Source organism: Amphiura filiformis, chromosome 12 (assembly GCF_039555335.1).
Source record: "Amphiura filiformis chromosome 12, Afil_fr2py, whole genome shotgun sequence".
In the NCBI taxonomy this organism is placed as follows: Eukaryota; Metazoa; Echinodermata; class Ophiuroidea; order Amphilepidida; family Amphiuridae; genus Amphiura; species Amphiura filiformis.
In genome coordinates this window covers 50,291,938-50,310,999 of record NC_092639.1, presented here as the reverse complement: position 1 = coordinate 50,310,999, position 19,062 = coordinate 50,291,938, and the positions used below count along the sequence as shown (strand labels likewise).

The following is a 19,062-nucleotide window of genomic DNA, read 5'->3' as shown; positions in this document are numbered from 1 at the left end:
TAAGTTTTCAGTTGTATGCTGGGATATCATACATAGAGAATGTTTTTTGAAACTGTTCAAAAAGCATTGCAATGTAACTACGGAATCAAAACATGACGTCATATCGTTATGAATACGGCAGACGGCCGAATCCAGATTCGTCTTTTGGTAAATTTATTTTACGAATGCATTACATTTGAATTAGAGAACAAGGGATCAATGCTGTACATGATAGAGGGCAGCATATCAATTTTTTAACGGAGACCAGATGATAACAGCATAATAAGTAATCAAAAGAGGGCGGCATACAGGGTTAGTTGACGGTGCATCACAGTACGGTCACCGACGGCAACCGTTAAAAAATCGATATGCTGCCCTCTATAGGTATAGCATTGATCCCTTGTTCTCGAATTCAAATGTAATGCATGTGTAAAATGAATTTACCAAAAGCCGAATCCGGATTCGGCCGTCTGCCATATTCATAACGATTATAATTAAAATGTTTGTCAAATAAGCGTCAACGTGACTAATCAGATACAAGTTTGTTGTTTCAGTAAAAATGATAAAAAACATCAATTTTGTTCGATTGCATTTTCCCGCATCTTCCTTTAATCATAATAATAAAAACAAATTAGTTGCGAACATTCAGGATTTAGAACATATTTAAAAAATTTAGCCAGAAATTGGAGTAGTCTGCCATGTTTATTATGAGGTTTTTAGCCTAGAAATATTTATAACATGTACACATTTTATGGTGTAAAGGAAGGAGAAAGATAGGCTTTTCCATTTAATGTTGCATTTTGGGTCACGCTCTTTTTTTCTTCTTCTTCTTCTTCTTTTTCAAAATTTCCTCCCATTTCTTAGCAATTCATTTTGATTTCGTCCTAGAGCGCATTGAAATCGTCTTACCTGATGCATGTACTTGCACAAATATTAGTCTTTGTTCATTACTTTTCGTGTTTTGATCAAAGCAATTCGTCCTCCACATGTTATAATAATGCATTGTAGGCCTTCATTTAAGATCAAATATATGGTCCATGAATGATGCAAAGTTTATAAACATCTCAAAAAAGTAACTAACCCCCTTAAAGGGGCATTTCGTGATCCACAGCCTCATCCCCCCACTTTTCTCAAAAAAAGTTGAGATTTTTATATCACTAGAAACCTCTGGCTACATAATGTTTATGTACAAAATATTTCTTGCAGATTAATTCGTTTTGCAAAGATATCGTGAAATTTGAATTTCGTTCTGGTGCACCAGAACGAAATTACAACGCATTGTCTATGGAGCAGTGTAATACACATAATCATGCATAACTCGCAAACGCAATATCGGAATCAACTGAAATTTTGGGAATAGGCTTTTTTTGTGGAAATGTACTGAAAAATGTCATAAAAAGAGGATGCTCGGATCACGAAACACTCCTTTAAATAATGACCATTATTACAAATCTGAATTTATCTCTGCACATTCTGACACCTCATTTGTAGCAATTGACTAAATATTGACGTCACAGCGTAAATTTAAATCAATGTAGCCCAAGATTTGAAAGTTGCAGTAAATTCTATTGATTTTGCATTCAGTGTAATGGAAGGAAATCTGTGCAATGATATCTGAGTGTTTTTGTATTGTAAAAAATTGTAAGTGCAACTTTCAAATCTGGACCTCACTACATTAAATTGACCGGTGTTGTATTGTTTTCTGGGCTATCGTATCAAATGAGGTGTCAAAATACGTAGAAATATATTCTGCTTCCTACGCATTTTACAGATTTGAAATACAATAGCCCCTTTTTGAATAATGGCCATTATTTAAGGGGGTACGTCGTCCTTAGGACTAGACTCGTTAAACCGCCGGTTTATCAGACACATCAGACATATATAATACGAAGAATGTCCTTCTGATATCAAATAATGTTGATTTTGTGAAATTCGCGATATAATACACATTTTATGGCAAATGATTAATTGATATTTTTGATATTTAACAGTGCTCGAAGTAAACTTATGGTATGTACTTAAAGTGTATGTTAGCTGGGATGAAAAGCCGACGAAAAATTGAGAAAAAATGTATATCTTCAAATATGAACGGTCAAAATGTTCAATTGATCGTCGGCTTTTTATCCCAGCTACATACATTAAGTACATATCATCATGATCATTAGATTTAGATAGTTTACTTCGAGTACTGTTAAATATCACAAATTTAAAAGATATTAAATTTAATAATTTGTCATAAAATTTGTATTATATCGCGAGTCAAAAAAAAATGGATTTGTTATTGTTACTGTAGTATTGAAAGTAAGCAGAATATGCAGCAGGAAAGTTAATACACGTCGAAAAACATAATACTGATTGACATTTATATACAGGCAGGAAATGCAATAATATGAACGGAATAAACAAAAATAATGATAAAGTCGATGACGAATAAACACTAAAATCATCATATTTATATGGACTCCTAAATTTTATGTTATTGTAGATGAAATATGTGTAATGTGTTATATGTTAATTACTATAAATATGCAATACTTATGATTGAGTTCACTTGTCTCGATGGGTTGGAGGGGTCACACCCCTCGGGTGATAGTGTTCGCGCTCCTGGCTCCTATAGCCTACCGGGACAATCTTTTATAATTTTTATTTTATGACATGCTCTGTATGTGAATTTATGATGTATTTTAGCCAGTTATGTAAATAATTAAATAAACTATTATTTTTTCATGTGTTTTATCATTTCTATGGTTAAAGCAATAATGTACTATCTTATTTATACAAAATGGCTTAACTTCAGGTTCAGACATATTAAAATATGTCTGAAACTTAAAGTGTTGGCATATTTCTATAATGTTTACGTGCACATATTCCAAACGGAATGGAATCAGCCAAATTCGTTGTGTTTGTTAGTTCAACAAGTGAAAGTTTCACATAATGTCATGTACAGACTTAAAGTTCCCCAGTAAGTTAACCCCATGAGCACTACCTGCCGATCTACATTGCCTCAATTACATGATATCTTTACTTTAATCACCAATCAGAATGGAGCTTTTTCTGCGGTGAAATTATTCTAACAATGTTGTTGATTGGTTCGATTGATAATGAAAACTTCTTTTTGGCCAATCGGCAGGTAGTTCTCATGGGGTTAAATAGCCAAAATAGCCAGTGGTGTTTCTCTTTTCTTTTATCTACCTTAAAATTAATAACAAAATTGAAATTTTAGTGTTCGCCTGAGCTCAAATTCTTTATTTAAAATTGAAATTTAATGGAAATTATACATTAGGCGACGTAAAACTTTTTTGCTTAAGTCATGTAAAATCAGTTTTGGGGCCAAAATTTATTAATTTTGGCTGAAAATATGTTTGCAAATATCTTCAAATTTTGTTTCAGATTTGTCAGTTTTAGGGTAATTTCCGCCCCTAGAAAGAAAAAAAAAAAAAAAAAAAAAAAAAACAAAACATAAACAAAACAAATAAACAATAAAACAGCAACAACAAAAAAGGGCCCAACCGATCGACCCTACTTGAAAGGTCCGTCCGCCCGTAGGACAGGTTCTTTTTCGTCGCCTTATGTCCTTAACTAAAAACTAACTAAGAAGGTTATAACAGTATAACTTTTAAAATGTACAATAATTATACTCGTACATTTTGCGAGGTTTTGATCAAACCACAACCATGCAAATGATCTTTCTAAAGTACCATAAGTAAAGTACTAAACCGTCCCGACTTTGTCCTGAATTCACTCAAAGTTGGTCTGATAACTCATTTCCGTAAACAAATTAGTATCGTGGATGTGAACTTCAAGAGTAGTCACAGTTGTATTTATAACACGGACTGAATTGCACGATAAGGAACAAGCCACACAAGTTTGTATGTAGCAATACAGCAACCTTTTGTTTAACATTAAAGGTAAGTTTTCAGTTGTATGCTGGGATATCATACATAGAGAATGTTTTTGAAACTGTTCAAAAAGCATTGCAATGTAACTACGGAATCAAAACATGACGTCATATGTGATGCAATCAAGCAAAATCAGTCGGAACTCGGAAATATTGATTTTGAGATACAGCCAAACAAAGGAAATATTTCCTTTTGTTTCCTCTTGTTTTGGAAAGTCTGTAATTGAAGACCTGAGCGCAAGAAGACCGTAAGTCCACTTGGCCCCTCAACATGTATACACAAAAGTTACGTAGGCCTATAGTTTCTTAGGGTTTTATAATGTTCAATACATGTTCCAGGGTGAAAACATCATAAAAGGTTGTGAAAGAACATGTATAAAACATTACCAAACTATACGAAACTTTAGTGTATACATGTTGAGGGGCCAAGTGGACTTACAGTCTTCTTGCGCTCAGGTCTTCAATTGCTCATATCTCCGGAACTGGTTGTTCAATTTCAATGGGATTATCTGCAAAATCCAGCTTTGTATATGCTTTTTACTATCATATCACTGAAGATTTAATATTTTCCAGTTCCGACTGATTTTGCTTGATCGCATCACATATAATAATGTTTGCCAAATAAGCGTCAATATGACTAATCAGATACAAGTTTGTTGTTTCATATTTTCATAAGTTTCAGTATAAAATGATAAAAACAATAAATTTTGTTCGATTGCATTTTCCCGCATCTTCCTTTAATCATATTATAAAAACAAATTAGTTGCGGACATTCAGGATTAACGGATGAGAACATATTTCAAAAATTTGGCCAGAAATTGGAGTAGTCTGCCATGTTTATTATGAGGTTTTTAGCCTAGAAATATTTATAACATGTACAAATTTTATGGTGTAAAGGAAGGAGAAAGATAGGCTTTTCCATTTAATGTTGCATTTTGGGTCACGCTCTTTTTTTCTTCTTCTTCTTTTTCAAAATTTCCTCCCATTTCTTAGCAATTTGACCAAAAATTCCTCGACCCCTTAAATTCATTCAGGGGTCATTTGATTTCGTCCTAGAGCGCATTGAAATCGTCTTACCTGTTGCATGGACAGTACTTGCACAAATATTAGTCTTTGTTCATTACTTTTCGTGTTTTGATCAAAGCAAATCGTCCTCCACATGTTATAATAATGCATTGTAGGCCTTCATTTAAGATCAAATATGGTCTATGAATGATGCAAAGTTTATAAACATCTCAAAAAAAAGTAACTAACCTTCCTTTAATGACCATTATTCAAAATACGGGTGATTGTATTTGTAGCAATTGACTAAATATTGACGTCACAGCGTACATTTAAATCAATGTAGCCCAAGATTTGAAAGTAGCAGTAAATTCTATTGATTTTGCATTCAGTGTAATGGAAGGAAATCTGTGTAATGATATCTGAGTGTTTTTGTATTGTAAAAATTTGTAAGTGCAACTTTCAAATCTGGACCTCACTACATTAAATTGACCGGTGTTGTATTGTTTTTACAGATTTGAAATACAACAGCCCCTTTTTGAATAATGGCCATTATTTAAGGGGGTTAGTTACTTTGTTTATATAAATAACAAGAGAAACTTGTTTTCAAGATCCTAACTTTTTGCATGGTTTTACAATTAGAGCATGTTCAAACAAAGTTATCACAATTGTCCAAGGTCCCATCCAGTCATTGAATGGCACATTAATGATATGATAATTATGATGATATAGATATGAGAAGGAAACAAAAAAAAAGTAAAAGAAAAGAAAGAAATATGAAATATATATAAATAGAAAAAAAAGGCAGAAAGAAAAAAATATATTTAGGCCAACTTCTCCTACATGCTTTATGTTAAAGACGAAATTAAATGACCTGAATATGAAAAGATTTGTTCAAAGACGAAATAAATTGACATATGTGACCGTACAGCACGAATGAGCCGTAAATGTCCTCAATTGTATTCTGAGTTACAGTGTAAAATGGGCATGAAGGTCATATCCATAGGTATTTCAATTTGGTGCTACGTATATCTCATTAAATGAGGTACACGTAGCACCCAATTGAGGTACCTATGAATATGACCTTCATGCCCATTTTACACTGTAACTCAGAATACAATTGAGGACATTTACGGCTCATTCGTGCTGTACGGTCACATATTAAGTTGATAACCCCTGCATTGAACGAAATTAAGATTTGGACGAAATTAAATAAATATTGTATGAATCTTTTTGATCAAAATATGAATATGTTTGACCAAAAACGAGTAAACAGACAGTTCCAAATTTATGAACGAATTCAAACTGAACGAGATATTAAATATAACGAAATATTTGATAAATTAACTGAGAAAACTTATTAGCCTATAATATTTTCCGTAGAAAATGTTTTCACGTGAGTATCTAATTTATTTCAAACGCAGCCGTCGTGACAACATTGTGACAACAGTGTTGCCAACTTCCTTGCCAGAACCAGTGGACGCAATGCATATACGGAAAGAAAGAGAAAAAGGTAACTATGAATGGGTTACGGGTACAGGGTTGTGGTTTAGGGTACGGGATGAGGTTACGAAATTACCAAGATGATTAAAAGAGTAAGGATACGGGAGGAAGCAGGAATGTAAAATAATGAAAAAAATAATAAATAAATAAATTATTAAATAAATAAATAATTCATGTTATAATTCGGGAAATCACAAGCTAAAAATGGGAACAAAATGTAGTAAAAAAGATTTAAAAAAAAGAAAAAAGAAGAAGCTAAAAGGGAAATGTAAGAAAGAGTTAAGCAAAGCAACAAATATTCGTTGGGAACAAAATAGGAAGAAACAAAGAAAGAAAGAAGCTAAAGGGTCGGTAGACCCTCCCTCGGGTCCATGGAGAACGGCTGGTAATGTAGATAATATAACATTAAATAAACCCGATACGTGGACCCTACCAATCTGTAGGCAAGTTGCCTTCCAGTTCCCAGCATTTTGTGGGAATTCACTTTTACCGATCATGGGTCAGACGAGTTTTCAATATATCACGTCACTGGTCTCACTGTCTTGCCGTTTGTGTAAGCGGCTACTTAGCCTGACCAATCAATGTAGAGCTCAGCAAGCAAGGCGATATTTGAAGTGGTTTTCATTGATAGTCTATTGATCATAAACAACGCGCGCGCAAAATGACAATAGAACTGGGTCATGCATGTTATGTGGCTACCATATTTGAATTCAAGACAATGGGGCGGGGCTATCATAATTGACGCAACAGTCACGTTACATAGCTTGATAATTATTTGGAAGGGACGTCTCTATTCAAACTGTAAAAGTCTTGGATTCGGAGAGCTATAATAAAAAATAAACAAGTTGGTCAGTTAGATTAATTGAGTTTTCGTCGACACACAGTGCTCCAGGAGCACTATAACTACGTTGCTGGCAGTTAGGGCTTAGTGGTGTGTTGATATTATTCTGTGGAGTCAATGAGAAGGTGGTTTTAGCTCTAATTATTTACACTGAGATAGAACAGAGACTGTGGGACAGTCTAATAAATCGGCAAGTACTTGGAATTGAGAAATCGGCAATAATAAAGTATCTCTACTCCTTTATATAAATCAAAGGAAGTCCTTCTTGATTTTTACATCAATTTCAATAAGAGACATGTGTTTTCTATGGGTAACTTACGTTACTAAGGGTTATTAAACCATTTACTGGTTAAAAGCAGTAAAACAATTAAATGTAAGACAATTCATGTTGTCACAATGTAAGATACATGTCACATTTTCAAAATCACTTGTTTGTCAATTCTTGATACTTTTATTTAATATGAAAAATTCAAGTCAAGAAACATACCATTAGATTGAAAGGAAGTACTGCAAGCTCTTTTGTTGACAATGCATAAAGTAATTGTTTTGGCATAAAACATTGCAAAAAATTGTTAAAGGGGAATCGATTGCTTCAAAAAAGAGTTGAAAAATATGAAACAGAAAGAAAAAGAAACTATGTAGGCTTTCATGCTCTATGTTAATGTTTTTCCGGAAAAATTCGGTGAAAATCAGATTTTTTCTCAAAATACCATAAAAAGTCGGAATAAAATTTCAAACCACTCGTGAGCTTTGAGACAAACCTTTATTTTTGGCCTAACGTATGATACATTTCTTAACCATACGGTCTGAACCTTGGAATTTCCTAGGATTTCTTTCTCAAATACATAAATCATGTGGACTTGAAATATTACTATCATATAACTGTTTCTTTAAAGTCTTTAGCAATAAATAAGTCCACAAAAGAGATGAAAGTTTCTCAAATATTAACTTTCTATTCAGTCAAGATGGCTGGTCCATAACAACAACACTTCCCAGCATGCCTTACTTCATACTATTACTATCGCCCATAGATGGCGCTATTACTATTAATCGCCAGGGGTAGTTATCCATCATAATATTGTAACACCTTTCCTTTCATAGAGAGAAAACTAACTTTATCCTTTGGGGATAATTTCTTCAACACTTTTGAATACAAAATACTACTTCAACTATAATAGCTGAAATGGCTGTTTTCTGTGCAAATCAGCTGGGTCCAAAATTTTGACCTTTGAACATTTTTTTTCCTTTAAAATACAAACAAAACAAAAGTAACTTATCCTTTTAGGAAAATCTTTAAAACACCTTTCAACACCAAAAATACTTCACTATAATAGCTGACATGACTGCATACTGTTTTTTGTGCACTTTTGCTTGGTCCAAAACTTTGACCTTGGAATGATTGCATGTCATGTCAGGCATAAAACTTGTCTCTGAACAATAAACAAATTGTCACTGTCAATATGTACACATGTATGAGTCCTTTATGTTTTTACATAGTCTTTCATGTACTGTGGTTCATTTCTGACACGAGTACTGCGTCTCACGTTGTCTGTCTGCATTTGTGTCTGTTCTTCCACAGCGGTTTGCTTTTCTTGTACATGAACCGTTGCTGGCTGTTTTAGTTGTTCACAATTTTGATCACCGGGATCAGTTGCGTGATTGTGTTCAGGGGATGTATTACAGTCTCGCGCTTGTACCCTTACAACTGGGTCTATTGATGGAATGTCCTCTGGCATGAATGCATTTCGCGAGTTAGTTTCAAATGCTTTCTATTGCGCCTGTAAATGCGTCCATCCTCTGTTATGATACTGTACGACCTGATGTCAACCTGTGCTTATACTTTTGCTTTCACCCAACGCTTATCGGTGCTGTTCTGTCTTGGTTTCATTCGCACAATGTCTCCTGTCTTTAATGGTGCAAGAGATTTTGCGTGTTGATCAAACTGATGTTTCTGCTTTGCTTGTTTTCTTTCTTTCTGTTGTTTCACTTTTGTCTGAATTTTAGGTTTGAGCAGTTCTTTTGCTGTGGGTACAAGTGTCCGTGTACGTCGTCCAAACAGTCTTTGTGCTGGAGAACTGTGCAAACCCTCTGTCGGAGTATTTCTCCACTCTAGTAGAGCTAAGTCTAGATCTTGATTGCTCTTGCTGGTTTTTTGGATGAGTCTCTTTGCGATTTTTACTGCGCTTTCCACTTTGCCATTACTTTGTGGGAACTCAGGTGAACTGGTCTTGTGAACAAATTCGTATTCATCAGCAAAGTTTGCAAAGTCTTGTGAATTAAAGGGTGGTCCATTGTCTGAGAACACAGTATCGGCTATGCCATGACCAGAGAAAAGATGCTTCATGCGTTTGATTATTGTCTTTGCATCTTTCTTGTGAGGCAAGCGATCGATCTCAAAATAATCTGAGAAATAGTCTACTGTGCATAAGTAATCCTGGTCGTCAATGGAAAACAAGTCGATTCCAATCTTTTCCCAAGGACGATCGGGTAGTTTGTGGTTGATCAGCGGCTCTTTCTGCTGTTGTGACTGGTAAGAGTTACAAATGTCACAGTTACCCAGGTAGTCTTTGAGATCATTTGACATACCTGGCCAATATACAGTGTCTCTAGCCCTGCGAAGTGTACTCTGGAGTCCATTATGAGAGCTGTGTAGCTTCTCGCGAATCCTCTGTCGCGCAGCTCTAGGGATGACGATTTGCATTCCGCGAAAAATGATACCATCTTCGTATGACAACTCATCTCTAACATTATAATATGCATGCGCTTCTCGTGATACTTGGTGCTTGTGGTCTGGCCACCCATTCAAAATGTATTGTATCACTATCTGCAGAGAGTCGTCATTGGCAGTTGCATTCTTTGTCTCCGTGTGTGTGTTCTTTGTGATTGATACTGTATCAATCATGTGTATGCTCTCTGTTTCCTCTTCAACTGACGATCTGGTACTGTCTTTGAGGAAAGCACGCGATAACGTGTCTGCAAGATACATCTCTGTGCCCGGCTTATAACGGATTTCCACATCATACTGTTTGAGACGGAGCAGCAGATTCTGTAATCGCTTTGGTGCTGCAATCAGTGGTTTGTGTACAATATTGACAAGGGGTTTATGGTCTGTCCACAAAGTTATCTTGCGACCATAACAGTATTGGTGGTTACGCTCCAAACCGAAAACCTGCGCGAGTAGCTCCTTTTCAATCTGTGAATATCGCGTTTCGGCTGGCGTCAGTGCTCGACTTGCGTACGAGACGGGCTGACCATCTTGGAGCAAGGCAAATCCTAAGCCTTTCTCTGAAGCGTCTCCCTGTCCCTCAGTGTCTGTGTTAGGGTCAAAGTATCTGAGTATAGGGGCAGTTGTCACACGCTCCTTGATGCATTCAAACGCTTGTGATTGTTCGCTGGCCCACTGCCATTCTACTCCCTTGTGTGTCAACTTTCTCAATGGTTCACTGATCTCTGATAGGCCTGGCAGAAATTTTGCTAAGTATTTGATCATACCAACAAATCTTTGCACTCCTGCTACATCTGTAGGTGGCTCCATATTTTGTACCGCGATTACTTTGCTTGGGTCCGGTTTAACTCCAGACTGTGTAAGCAGATGGCCAATGAACTTGACTTGTTCACTTTTGTACTCAAACTTGTCACGGTTTAACTTAATGTTCATTTCTCTGCATCGTTCAAGAAATTTCTTCATGTTCTCATCATGATCATGATAGGCGCCCTCAAGGGTTTCCCCTTGCCCTGATCAGGATGTCATCCGCAATAGTATAGATGCCGCTTAAACCTTCTAGGCACTGATCCAGTCGGGCCTGGAATAGTTCTGGTGAAGGTGCCAGCCCGAAAGGCAACCTCTTGTAACGATACCGACCCCACGGTGTCTGAAACGCGGTGAGGAGTGATGAACTTTCATCCAACTCGCACTGGAGAAAACCTTCCTTACAATCAGCTTTGCTGAACACTTTCACTTGGGACAACTGGGGTAGTACATCCTCAATGATGGGGAGTGGGTAGTGTTCCCGTTTTAATGCTTTGTTTAAGTGCTGTGGGTCAATACATACCCTAAGCTTCCCACTAGGTTTGACTACATTTACCAAACTGGAAACCCAATCTGAAGGTCCTTTAACTTTCTCAATTATATTTAGACCCTCTAGTCTATCAAGCTCATCCTCAATTTTTGTTTGAGTGCAATTGGCACTCTTCTTGGGGAGCATAACAACAGGATCTACCCTCTCGTCAACTTGTAGATGTACTACTCCAGGCATGCACCCAACACCTTCAAATACATCATTGTAAGTTTGGAAGATCTCTGACTTCACATCTCCTGTATGTGTCACTTCATGCATTTCAACTAATTGTTTTTTCACTGAGTGTGATTCACTTTGACTGTACACATGTTCACTTGAGTGAACTTCATTTGTAGGGAACTCTATGTTTTCATACTGAACAGTAATTAACTTCATTTGTTGACTTGTACTAGAACCTAACAATGGCAACATTGATTCTTGCCCTTTTACAACATGAAATGGGACAAGATATTTCTTTTTGTTCTTCAGGTTGATCACATGAATTTTCACTGTACCTTCAACTTCCATGTACGCTTTGTTGTACATTGTCAACCTACTTTCACATTTCACAATCATGTATCCAGCTGGGAGAAATCTCTCAGGGAGTACATTGCATCCGGCACCGGAATCAACCTGCATCGTCACCCTAGATGAGGGGCTCCCAACTAGTTCCATAACTGTGAGTATCTTTTTTGCAAATCTGGGTTGTTTACCTGTAGAAACTGAATTACATGGAACCTCATTGACTATGGTTACCTGATCAGAAACATCACCTTCTATTTCTAGTCCAAGACATTCTTCCTCTGAAGTTACACTTTCATTTTCTAAGGTTATTTCATGGGCATAAGCATGTTTTTTCTGCTGGTTTACTTTACATTTTGAAGTGCCAGCAAAGTGATTTGGACGTTTACATGCTTTACATGTTTTCCCAAACGATGGGCATTTGAATTTACTCCTTTCATGTTCAGTCCCACAAAATATACACTCTATCATTACTTTTTTTGGTGTGAACATTTTCTTTCTACCCACTGCATTGATCGAGTGTGTAGCCTGATGTTCATTTGACATATCTTTCATGTGAGCTGTGGTTGCCTCTGCAGCACGACAAATGTCAAGACACTTATTTAGTGTCAACTCTGGCTCCTGTAAAAGCCGTTTCCTGACTTTGGTGTCAGTAACACCGCAAACTATTCTGTCACGAATAAGATCATCACACAAGTTCCCAAAACTACATGTGGCTGCAAGGTTACGAAGCTTCACATAGAAATTGTCAAATGTACTGTCCTGCTGCATGCAGTTGTTGAACTTGAATCGTTCGTAAATTACATTTTGTTTACCAATGCAGTATTTTTCCCACAAGTCCAAAATGACAGTCATTGATTTTTTGTCCTGTTCATTTTGGAATGGAAGACCATTGTGTACTTCTAACGCATCTGACCCTATGGCTGTAATAAAATGAGCCACACGAATTTTGTCCAACTGTTTATCAAGACCTGTTATTATCTCATAGCTTTCCCAGACTTGTCTGAACGTTTCCCAGTTCTTTTTGAGATTGCCCTTTACATCTAAATTTTTGGGCAGAGGCACACTAGTGCGTACTTTCTGGGTAGCACCGCCACCATTATTGCCACCCCCAGCACCAGCTGCAGCACCACTGTCAGGCTCAGGCTGATCAGGCATGGTGCTTGCTGGCAGTAATAATGTGCAAAATACAGAACGCAATAGCAAAATGAGGGTACAAATCTGGTAAAGCTAACACAGTGTACACTAAAACACACAATTGTGACTGTATTATTTTGTACTCAACAAATATTGACAGTAATGATTGTAGACTATTATGAAAATGAAGTACTACCACTGACTATTATTATTAGTACCGGGTACCTACATGTACTTACTGTAGTAGTCTATACTACTGATCATGACGACTCGACACTAGTGATTTTTATGTATTTTTAGTATGACAACAATTAGCCTACAACATAAATTTGTTACACCACCTGTAAACAATTCATTACAAAATTTTTTTGACTGTACATGCAATTTTACTCGTCAATACGTAAGCCTAGGCTAATCATGTACATACTCAACATAATTCATGAATTATTTATGGATTTTGTCATATAAAAATTGTCACTACAGCAAGTCAGTGCAATAAAATACCCAATTGTTGCACTTGGAGTTGGAAACACTATAAATGACTGTTTAATCACCCGTATGAGTCCTTAATTGTGAATTTACACACTCAGTAGCTTTGACGTATTATCATATTTATTCGGAACCAAGCTTTAAAACGCTATAGTTTACCGTAGTCCGTAATCTAATTTGCGATGCGAGAACTGAATTCGCCAGTCGCGAGTCGTTCATGTGTTGTCCACATGTGCGCAAAAGTTCACAAACACGACGGTAAGAAAATGTCCCGAAAGTCACTTTAGCGTACCTATAGCGACGCAATTTCTGGTTGCTGGAGTTGTGGAATCGTTTCCGCTGATGACACCATGTTTCTTTAAAGTCTTTAGCAATAAATAAGTCCACAAAAGAGTTGTAAGTTTCTCAAATATTAACTTTCTATTCAGTCAAGATGGCTGGTCCATAACAACAACACTTCCCAGCATGCCTTACTTCATACTATTACTATCGCCCATAGATGGCGCTATTACTATTAATCGCCAGGGGTAGTTATCCATCATAATATTGTAACAATAACTTGCATGATAAACCGTATATTTAATGACACGCTGGTTAAATTTCAGTGTTTGCAACCACTAAGGTAGGTGTTAACATATCGGGGTAAAGTAGGTTTCACGAAACCGTGTGGACATTTCGAGGTAGGTAGGCTACTATGATGGGTTACGGGTTTGTGGTCTAGGGTACGTGATGGAAACGAGATGGTGACGAGATTACCAAGATGGTGAAATCGTAAGGATATGGGAGGAAGGAAGGAAGCCAAAATAAAGAATAAATAAATAAATAAATAAATAAATAAATAAATAAATAAATAAATAAATAAATAAATAAATAAATAAATAAATAAATAAATAAATAAATAAATAAATAAATAAATAAATAAATAAATAAATAAATAAATAAATAAATAAATAAATAAACCATGTAAAAATAATTCATACACAAGAAGGAAGCTAAAATAATAAGAACAGAATTAGACACGCAAACGGAATATCACAAGCCAAGCAGGAAATATAAAAATTGGGAATTAACTGTAGCAAAGAAATTTTGTATTTTGAAACTCGAGCTCATAACTCTCCTCAATTTAGCTAAAATCATACGCGGTACGCGTGTGCAAAACGGGAATAATTACGCGTTGTTTGCGGAGCCTAAATCTGATTTGATTTTATTTCACAATATTTCTACAATGTGAATCTTGGCCTGTCAATACGTGATTTTTGAAGCCATTCGGATTTTAAAATATGTGATATTTTTGAACAAATATTATACAAATATTGAATGTTTATGAGTAGATGAGTGATGAGTAAGAATATTTTCATGAGGTGAGTTATGGACTGTTCCATTGGAACAGTGGGCAAGATTAGTTGAAGTAGTGGTGTATGGGGTTATTATCATATGTATGTTTGTTTGTTTTGCTTTTATCCCTGACTATAGACAAATAGTGTTATCTTTTTTACATTTCTCATCCAAAAACACTCACTGAATGAATTAAGTGCGCTACCATTTATATATTAACGAAAATTCCTTTTTAAAAAGCGAAATACCAGATATCCATATAAGTCGAAATAAAGCGAGAAAATGTTACAAACGATCATCAATTGTATTGGATAGATTGTCAATTCCTTTACAGCCCTAATTTGTTTTCTCTTATTTTTGTTCTCTTTCAGACACTAATGTCTCAAAAATAAATATGAAGGGATATGTAATCTGTATCTCCTTATTTCTTATATTGGCCTCTATCGTAATCGTCATCCTCGTATATATGGAGAAGAGTCAGGAGGAACACGAAGGTAAAAATATACACTATTTGTCTGTGCCTTGCTTATAAAAGACAATTCGCTGTAGAAGTAGTGATGTAACAGGATTAATTACCCTGCACTAGACGTACGCTGTATACGCACCATACATCAAAGAATAGGCACATATACCGGGATCGTAATTCTATTCGCCGTAGAAGTGACATAATTAATCCGATTAACTACCATAGCAATAGATGAATACAATTTTGAATATATCGCCATGCACTACAACGTTCACGCGGTACCTATGCATTGCACCATAGATGTCAAAGAACAGGGATAAAGACCTGGAACGTAATTCTATTGAATACTCATGCTCATCACTCGCACCTGTATAGATTAGTATCTTTGAAAAGAGGTTTATTGTATTCAATATATGTTTGCTGACATATAGAGGTGATTAGTGCAATCTACTTGTAGTGCAGGGCGATCTATTCAAAAATTGTATTCATCTATTGCTATGGTTGTTAATCCGATTATTGCGTCACTTCTGTGTCGAATTGACATAATAATCGGATTAACTACCATAGCAATGGATGAATACAATTTTTGACAATATCGCCCTGCACTACAACGTTCACGCGGTACCTATGCATTGAACCATATCATTCTGATCACTGTAAGATAAGTATCTTTGAAAGCGGTATTGTATTCAATCTATGATTGCAGACATACACAGGTGATGAGTGCAACCTGCTTGTAGTGCAGGGCGATATAGCCAAAATTGTATTCATTGATTGCTATCGTAGTTAATCCGATTTATTACGTCACCTGTACGTTTCACTCACACTTGTACGATTAGTGTCTTTGAAAAGATTAGTATTGTATTTATTCCTCTATTCGCCAAACGCCAAGAGTTTCAATAAAGAAAATATGAATATTAACTGCATATAATGTATGAAAAAACTATTGTGCATGTATATGCTCATTTATTGACGGATTTCTGTATATAGAACACGCAGTTATCAACAATTGAGCGCTATTAATACACATTAATGTTTTTAAACAAATAAAATTCCAAAATATGGTACGTTTTCTGTCTTTGCTTGTCACGTGGTATGTTGAAGTAATGAAGTTTAAATTTTCACGATGATACCAACAAGTCTTTGTGGCCGAGCGGTCTAAGCCGCTGGTGATATGTCGATACTGTATAGGCCTAAATAATAGCGGCTCAGTGTAGCGTGGGTTCGAGCCCCGCCGGTGCCTTTGCCGAAATAAATTTCCTTTATTTTTATTTTTTAAATTTCATATTATGTTAGGGAAATGTGGCTGGGAGAATGTATGTATGGCGAAGAGTGGTGTGTATTGTATTCAATCTATGGTTGCACATATGGCACACAATAAATGGCACACATACACAGGCATGACAGGTGATGAGTGCAGCTTTCTTAGTCATGAAGTTTCTAGAATACCATTTTGTCATCTGTCTACCCATAGCAACGACAAAGAGCGGGGTACAAGCAACTGAAACCCAATGAAACCTTTGGCAATCTTATTTACTGGAGAAAATGTGGTTTTGTACTCAGAATTGGTAAATTCATAAATAAAACTTTGAAGGTGTTGACACACTTTATTTTTATGTCAAAACATATCAAGGCATTAACAGCTGGTATCGTTACAATAAAGCTGACGGGTTGGCGCCTAGACAGCTGTTAACCTCCTTTTTGAAGCTGGTCCGTTTCATAATTCCTGGAATGTGAGGCGGGAGTGCATTCCATGTGCGGGCTGTAGATGGAATGAAGGACCGCTCATGACTATTAAACAAGGTTAGGACTTGGAATTTGAACTGCGAGGTCGTGCGAAGAGCGGCGAAGACGAGGGTCAGTCTGGAGCTGGTCAGGAAGTAGTTGGCATAGTAACTCAGGAGCATTCCAAAAGAACATTCGATGGAACGAAGTAGACGTACCAAATGTTGTACGGTGGGCAAAAGGCAGAATTTGAAGAGAGGAAGGTTCTTAGGGAGATCTATGATGCGGATGGCATGCACGCCTCTGAACTGTATCTAGTTTTGACAGTGATGTATGAGTTGCTCCATGCCATGTCGTGTTAGCATACTCCATCTTAGATCTGACCATACTCTTATAAATAATGGCTCTCTGAGCAGGCACCAGGTAGTGTGCAGCACGGCGGAGGAGACCAGTGCGCTGGGCTACTGTGGAGGCTAGAATGACTACCTAGAATCTCTGTGGTTGGAAACCGTGATGGATTGGCATGATACGTTCCATGTAGAGGCCCATGTTTCGATATCTAGTAGGTTTTTGTTGAGAGATGCAGCAGCAGCTTGTCTGTTTTCTCTAGACTCGATAAAACATATCATTGTAACATCGTCAGCATGCAAGATGGAAGTATTTGTCAGCCTCTGAGAGATGTCATCAATGACTATTATAAACAGGAGTCCGTGTGGGACACCAGCATTGATCCACTTCAGACTGGACGATTTTCCATTTATTATAACTGTCGTGGAGCGGTTCGAGAGATAGTCAACTAATTATGCTTTCCAGCTTTCCAGAGAAGCCAAGAGCAGAGAGTTTCTGTCCCCTTTCATGGGACCACATCAGCCACTTTTCATTGGGCTGACATGTGTCTACTGTTAAAACAGAACTAGACGAGCCGTGTAAGAGGAGTGGCCAGTTCAGCAGCACATCGGGCCCAGATCTTTTGTTGATATCCAGTGTGGTTAGCTCTTTTCTTACTTTCATAGGCCAGAAAATCACACTGGAGCATCTGATGGTTGTCCTCGAAGGAAGGTGAGGGAATAGCTTGCTACTTTCAGTTTCAGTAATGGTTGACTGGTCACTGAAGAAGGAGGCAAAGTACTCCGCCTTTTCCTTAGCAGTGATGGAAGTCTGGCCTTCAGATTTCAAGACAGGGATTTCAGATTTTCCACTCTTTTTCATCAGTCGGGGTACTGTCCGTCCACCACCAAGATTTCGAATCGGTTTGGAGCTCGTCTGTCATCGTTCCTCTTTTCCTAGCTTTGTGAAGAGAGCAGGCCCTCCGGGATATTGCAGTACTGGTATGTACTCATTCCTTGCTCTGTTATTATCAAGGCGAGCTTCAGTAGACTGCAGAGCTTTCCATCTTCTCCATGTTTTGTTCTTTCTCTCTAGAGCCTTTTCGCAACATTTATTTCACCACGCATGATGGTCAACAAATGAGGGTGCAGATTTCTGTGGTATAAATCGGTGCATGGCGTATGTGATTGTGTTGGTGACATTACTGCAATCCCTTCGGGGTCATATTTGGTGATAATGCGGTACTAGGGCGCACCAGCCAGCTCATTTCTTAAGGCATCCCATTTGCTTGCTTGTAGAGCCAGACACGTCGTGAAGGAGGATTTTCAGAGTGGAGAAGCTTTCAACATGGTCTGGACGAGGTAATGGTCTGATGAGCCAATGTGGTGGTCGATGCTGATTGGAGTAAATTGTTTGGTGCATCAGTGATTATGAGATCCAGGCGGTTTCCAAGTTTGTGGGTTGGCTTGTCAACAATTTAGGTAAGGTCATGAGCACAGCATAGGTTGAAGGCTGCTTTCCCCTCGGCATCAGTGATAAGGTCTACTGGCAACTCTTGGTAAGGATAGATCTACTGTGCCACTCTTGGTCAGGATAGTGAAGAGCATCGATCATGCTTCGTGGGCTCTAGGTTGGTTTCCATAACTATGGGGGGGCATTTCGATGGTAAATCAGACAGCCACCCCATCCACGGTTATCAGTTCTGTCTCTTCGCATACATGAATGGTCATTTAGTGAGATGAAGTGACTATCATCAGTCACTGAAGAATCCAGCACGGTT

At 37.2% G+C, this 19,062-nt stretch overlaps 1 protein-coding gene across 1 annotated transcript in view; it reads left to right on the top strand.

Annotated features, from left to right (window-relative positions):
• The window catches only part of LOC140166352 (uncharacterized), an 86,437-nt gene that overhangs the window by 252 nt on the left and 67,123 nt on the right, over window positions 1-19,062 (top strand). The window contains exons 2-3 of the mRNA XM_072189796.1: window positions 6,304-6,392; window positions 15,136-15,258. Coding sequence (XP_072045897.1) covers window positions 6,365-6,392; window positions 15,136-15,258 — 151 coding nt within the window. The 5' untranslated portion in view covers window positions 6,304-6,364. The remainder of the gene's footprint in view (window positions 1-6,303; window positions 6,393-15,135; window positions 15,259-19,062) is intronic.